We start from the raw sequence: 6200 nt of genomic DNA, 5'->3' as shown, positions 1-6200 counted from the left end.
CCCCCCCCCCCCGGCCCGCGCCTTACCTTGTGCACGAAGTCCTGCATACCATGCACCACCATGCGGTACTCCTTGTAGCGGCTGGACAGCAGCGCGAACACGCGCTCGCTCCAGTACCACGGCCGGAAGTAGCGGAAGAAGGCCAGCACGCTGGCCTGGTCGGCCACCCGGATGAGCTCGTCGCGGTCCGCCTCCACGCCCGTCATGTCGGTGGACAGCACCGTGTCGCAGAGGCTGTGGTTGACGCAGAAGCCCAGGTAGGGCGACATATCGACCACCTCGCCGCGGTCGGCGTGGACGCGCAGCTTGTCGACGAGGTCCTGGCTGCGCTCGCTGAACGTGCTCACGAACCCCTTGAGGATGTCGAGGTGTAGCGAGGTGGAGATGATCTTGCGGTGCCGGCGGTGCTCCGAGCTGTTGAGGGTGATGAGCCCGTCGCCGAGAAGCGGCTTGACCAGGTCGTAGGCGACGGGCTTGTCGGCCAGCGCGGGGTGCGTCATGAACACCTCCACGTCGTCCGGCTCCAGGAGGATGGTGAAGAGGAAGGGCCCGAGCCACAGCTTGATGGTGCTGCCGAACGCCTTCCACAGCCACATCATCTGCTCGAACATCCGGTCGGGGTGCTTGGCCATGGTCCAGCAGCTGCCGATGAGCGGGAAGGCGAAGGGCCCCGGCATGTCCCGGGTGAGGGTGTGCCAGTGCCAGACGGTGTCCCGGTAGGTGCGCAGGCCGCGCAGCGCCAGCACGGCCAGCAGCAGGGCCGCCACGGCCACGAGCAGGGGGGACATGGTCCTGCGCAGCAGAGCCGGGCAGGCCGGAGGTAAGTGACATGTCATCGTGGGTGACCCGCAGCGGCGCAGCCGAGGTCGGGGGGCGCCGGGCTCTAAATCACGGGGCCGGACCCGCCAACGCCACGGGCCCCGCCCCGCCCCGCCCCGCCCCGCCCCGCGCGCGCCGCCACTCGGCGCATAATGAGACGCCCGCCTAGGCGACGTCCGCGACCGCGGGGGTCCTGGGGCCGTTGATGAGCAGCCCGACGTCCCGCCCGATCAAAGCAAATATGTAGCAATTGACAAGTACACACATGCAAGTGTTCATCAACTTATTGGTATTTATGCACTTGTATGTGTGCAATTAGTACTCTGTTTAACACTTGCGAAGAACCAAAGGAAGTGTCCAACAGAGGAGTTGCACACTTACAAGAAGTGCACAACTACTGGGGTTGAACACTTGCAAGTGCACAAATAGGGATTTTTGAGTGCTACTTGTAAGACTTAAATTTAAACTCTTAAACACGTAGTGTTATTGAGGTGTGGCACATTTTGGTTTACCAGTGAAAGTGTGCAGCCTACCGGGCCGCTCTGGTCTGGTCGGCCCGCTTAGCTATTCGCCTCGTCTGGAGCGACAAGGTCTTGTGCTATATTCACATAAGCGGTCATATGCGAGAGCGTACTCGAGAGCGTAAAGCGTAGAGCGTAAAGCGCACCGCTTTGGCGTAAAAGAGCGGAGTGGGGGGACATATTTCGTATGACACCTTCTTTACATGGTCATATTATAACCACAACATAGTCTGAATGTATGACAACTCAAGAAAATGCTTTTTAACACTCGTCAAAACCAAATATGTGCCAAGATGAGGTTAGGGTGCGTACCCCCACTCCGCTCTTTTACGCCAAAACGGTGCGCTTTACGCTTACGCTTTACGCTCCCGAGTACGCTCTCGCATATGACCGCTTAAGTGAATATAGCAGTGGTCGTGCATCACACTGCACTCTAAATGTGCGTGATTGTATGGGGAGATAGTGACCGTTTGGAGGGGGAAGGGGGGCCAGTGACGACGGGGATAACCAGGAGTTGGCGCCGGGCGGACAGAAAATCGCTGGCGTGCAAACAACCCCCGCTCCCCCCCCCACCCCTTCTTTCCGGAAATGATTAGGGGTAGCGTAGCGCATCGATTGAACTTGCCTTCGCTCGTCTGCATCTGTAGCAAAAAGGCGACTAAACACCAATATTTTAGCAAAGGGTGGAGGAAGGCTGATGGCAGCACGGGCGGGGCGGGGCAGCCGCGCATGTCCACCAACGTCCACGTGTGTGTGTGTTATGATTGGGCCACGCGGGCGTCGCGCCGCCCTATTTCGGCGCATGAAAAGGCCATACGCCGCCGTTGTTCGCGCTTTTGTAGTGGAGCACGGCCTATGTGCCGGGGCGGTGGGTGGCGGATCAGCGGTAGTTAAACCGTGGCGCAAGACAGATCGCCGCCGCCGCCGCCGCCGCCGCCGCCGCCACGCCCCCCGCGCCCTGCCCATTGACGTCACCCGGGACGCGGCGCGCGCTGCTCCGGGGGCCCCGGCCGGCCCCGGCGGGGTCGCACAAGCTCGCACAGCCTCACCAGCAATAAGTGTGTTGCCATCCCGCAGGGAATGCCGTGCACACAAGCCGCCGTAGCAGCGGCGGGGTGCGAAGGGCCGCACAACATTGTATGTGCGATATACTTGACTCGTTATCCATCACCTCTTACCTATATTTGCAGAAATATTGTGTGCTGCTGCCCTGCCACAGCCCACGCCCACCCCACCCCACATATGCGTCACAGTGAGGAATAGTGATATCGAAACCATGTCAGACAATCGATATCTATTGCAAAGTCGTCGATTTTTGTGTTGAATTGCACTGGTATCTTGAAATCGCCGCACACTTATGTGAACTGATATCGATCCGTATGCATCGTTAGTCGCGGTCGCTTGACAAAATCTGACATCAGCGACGACCGAGCACTCACGATTAATGGGGGTAAATACCCTCAGACAAAATGAAAATAGCAAGTGAGGATAAATAAAGAGGGAAGCACCAGCACCACGGCCTGCCTCAAGGTGCCGCCGCCGCCACTGTCCTGGTGGTGGACGGCGCACAGTGGTCCGAAAGTACCCTTTTTCAAGGAAAAACGCCCAGAATCCAACTTGTACGAGGGTGGTCGGACACTGCCTATTTCGACTCTTATATGTCTAAACTATTTAGCCATAGAAGGGTTTTTCCACTCGCCAAGCCGTTTAGGCTCTAGCGGCTGTCAAAGACGGCGGTTTTATTAATCTTGGTTTTTGCACTTTTGGCGGTGCAATAATGTCTGAACCTACAAAACGTTTTGACAATGTCCCTGGATGGAACGCGTTTTGTTTGAGTGTCTTTGGACATCAGAGAACATATAGGAACCATCGATGCGTTCTGCCACCACTTCCTCGCCCGAGCAGTGGCCGGCTTATTTTACAATTTTGTTAGAAAGACTAAAACTTACAAGTTTTGAGATTCAAATCGCTCCGACCGATATCCGAAGGAGTTTGGGGTCGCTTAACCTTCGTCCATAGGTACTTCAAGAGGGGGAATCATAAAAAGTTGCGGCAGGTTGCGGGAAGACCCTCATCTAGGTGAATATGTCTACCCCCTCGCCCCCTCCCCACGGCCTTACTGTTTGGGATGTGGTGGCAGAAGTACCCCATTACGAAGCTGCAATAACCTTCTTTTTATGCAAATGTGTCATTGAAACGAGATTTCAATCATATTTTGACCTAGTTTGCTGCACAGAGTTAAAAAGAAACTCAGAATCAGTGGAAAATAGCCATTTTCCTTAAAAGTCCAATTTGCACCAAAACGTGACACCTGACGCAAAAATCAACGAAGTAAAATCGCTTTGTTTTCAAATTTTACATATGGAATGGTCCGATTTTTTAAAGTTTATGCAGTTTTGTAGCTTTTTCTTCGACTAAAAACGCTAAAAATTGAAATTTTTCGAAAAAAAATTCAGAACCTAAATAACTTTTCTTTAAAAAACTTAAGTCTAGACACATGCCCAGTTACGAATAAAAATGTCTATTTGGGGAGTTTTTCCTCGAAAAAGAGTACTTTCGGACCACTGTGCGGCGGCGGACTGCAGAGCTGCACGACGCCGCCGACACGCGTCATGCGGCCCATAGCTCGGGCAGCAAACGGCCGTTTCATTGCTCGCATCGCTCGCATCTGATCGTCTCGCCTCGCGCGTGGGTGGGGCCTGGCCCGGCGCGGCCGGCGCGGCTCGCGCCGCGACGAGGACCCGCTCGCAGTTTTGTTGACAACCTCGTCTCCTAACCTCGGCTCGGCACGCGGGACGCGGGGTCGGGGGGCCCGGCGCGCCCAATGCGCGCCCATCGCGAGCCGCCCCGCCCGTCCTTGGCATGCATCAGTTTAGGAAATGTCAAGACTCTTTGTCCAAACCGGTGTGTACCCGTGCACGCGTTCGGTGATAAAAATTGTTGCCAGAGTTTCTCGCCCCGGGTGAGCCCCGCGCTGCTGCTGCGCTTCGCTCCGCGATCATCCGCCCATGTGATGTGAGCGCTCCTGGTTCTCAGCGGCCTGGTTGGGTGGTTGGGCCGGGCTGGGGTGTCACGCCTGTCACACGCGTGCTCGTCACGCCGTTTGGGATCATGAGGCTAAAATCATGTGTCGCCGTGACGAAAGGTTTGCAAAGAAAAATAATTTATGCACGTAATTATCTACAATATATTTGGGAGGGGCGGCGGTCCCAAGCCCGATTGACTGGTGGGGTGGGGTCCTGTGGGTTGCCTGCATGCAGATCAGTCTACGTTGCCTACTTTTAAGCGGCTGTAACGGAAAAGCGACCCCCCTCTTTAAAACCGCCTTTTGTTGGAGTGGTATTCTCTAGAAGAAGGCGCTGGCGCTGGTCGTGCGTGGTGGCTCCGTGGCCAGCTGGACGGTTGATGATGCAGGAACTTCATTTAACAAGACACCGTACATTGCGGAAAAGCGTCAGAGGAGGCCCCCCCCCCCCCTAACACACACTCTCCCAACTCCTGCAGTGTACAGCCTCCAGCCTCCTGAGGTAAAACGCAACGTATGGTGGTTGATCATCATCAGCCGAATATTCGGATTGACCGAGCTCGTCTATCCTCGCGGGCTGCTCGCGGTGCAGCCTCCGCGCCCGTGCGAGACACACCCATTCGTCTATCGAGGTGCGTGCGTCACGCGTCGTCGTGTTGCGTGAACTCTGACATTATGGGCCCGGGGCGCGCTTTACAAGCTGCACTTAGTGACTCCTCGCGCGGGGGCACCGGCCGACCCGACCGGGAGGCGCTCTTACATTATTGCGGGATCCGGGGCGGATTTGGTAGCTGGACATGGGACACGACTCATTACCCGAGTTACTACTGGCCTTGGGTCCCTCGCGACCATCGTCTGCTCCACGAGCCGCGTGCACTCGAGCATTGTCTCGGCCGGTGGCACTATATAGCGCTGGCGTCATGGCTGAGCCGAGCTTATGGCCCGCCCAAACGAGACCATGTGATTGTGATGCTCCCGCACCCAGAAAACCGTTTCTTTGAATTAAAGAAATTTTATTTAATTCAACGAAAATTTCGTGCCAGAAACCAAAGAAATCTTTTTCGTTCAAATAACGAAAAAATTTCTTTCACTCCACGAAAGTTTTGTCAGATTGAACAAATTTTCGTTGAGATAAAGAAATTTTTCTTCAAATCAACGAAAATATCGTCAGTTCGTGATTTCGTTAAGTCAAAGAAACGGTTTTCTGGGTGCGTGTCTGCCGTGGCGGTGCACACAACTCAACACAACACTCAATTTTCATCAGTGTTCGTGTTTGTTGGAGCATTGTACCGTAACACTGACTGAATAATATGACGTTCCCTTCGCTTACAACGCCCCACCCGCGCAACCTGCACCAGGTTCCGGCCCTTCTTCACCTTCACCTGCTCCAAAAGAATCCCTAAGGACGCGCTGCAAACGCATGAGCTCCACTTGGGCAACGAGGTGTTGGACCTCCTGAAAGGCAAAGCTCCCCGCGTGCGAGGGGGCCACCGCACTTTACTTTAGGATGTACACAGGATTACGTGATTACAGGGATTACATGAGAATTTTGAGGGATGACACATGAATTTTGTTGAATTTCTGGCTCTAAAACCATTGAATTTGGACAATAAGGTGAAATTTAGTGACATAAGTGATAATAGTTTAAAATTTGGTCAAGTATGTTTACGGATTACAAAAGGATTACATAGGGTTTACACCCTCATCTGTACACAGGATTACGCGAGTAGTGGCCCCCTCGCCCGCGTGAGTGGCATTTTAGCGACTATTGCTTTATGTGTCGAACCGTGTGTGAAAGAGGTCCGTGTGAGAGAGTGCCGCGGTCGAACGTCGTG

The 6200-nt window shown here is 54.6% G+C and overlaps 1 protein-coding gene across 1 annotated transcript in view; it reads right to left on the bottom strand.

The window, feature by feature from the left end:
- LOC127751590 (cytochrome P450 4C1-like) overlaps positions 1-6200 on the bottom strand; it is an 11412-nt gene that overhangs the window by 3617 nt on the left and 1595 nt on the right. The window contains exon 2 of the mRNA XM_052275353.1: positions 27-792. Coding sequence (XP_052131313.1) covers positions 27-788 — 762 coding nt within the window. The 5' untranslated portion in view covers positions 789-792. The remainder of the gene's footprint in view (positions 1-26; positions 793-6200) is intronic.

Source organism: Frankliniella occidentalis, unplaced genomic scaffold (genome assembly GCF_000697945.3).
Source record: "Frankliniella occidentalis isolate FOCC.00 unplaced genomic scaffold, Focc_3.1 Scaffold585, whole genome shotgun sequence".
NCBI classification, from domain to species: Eukaryota; Metazoa; Arthropoda; class Insecta; order Thysanoptera; family Thripidae; genus Frankliniella; species Frankliniella occidentalis.
This window is presented reverse-complemented; position numbering and strand designations above follow the sequence as displayed.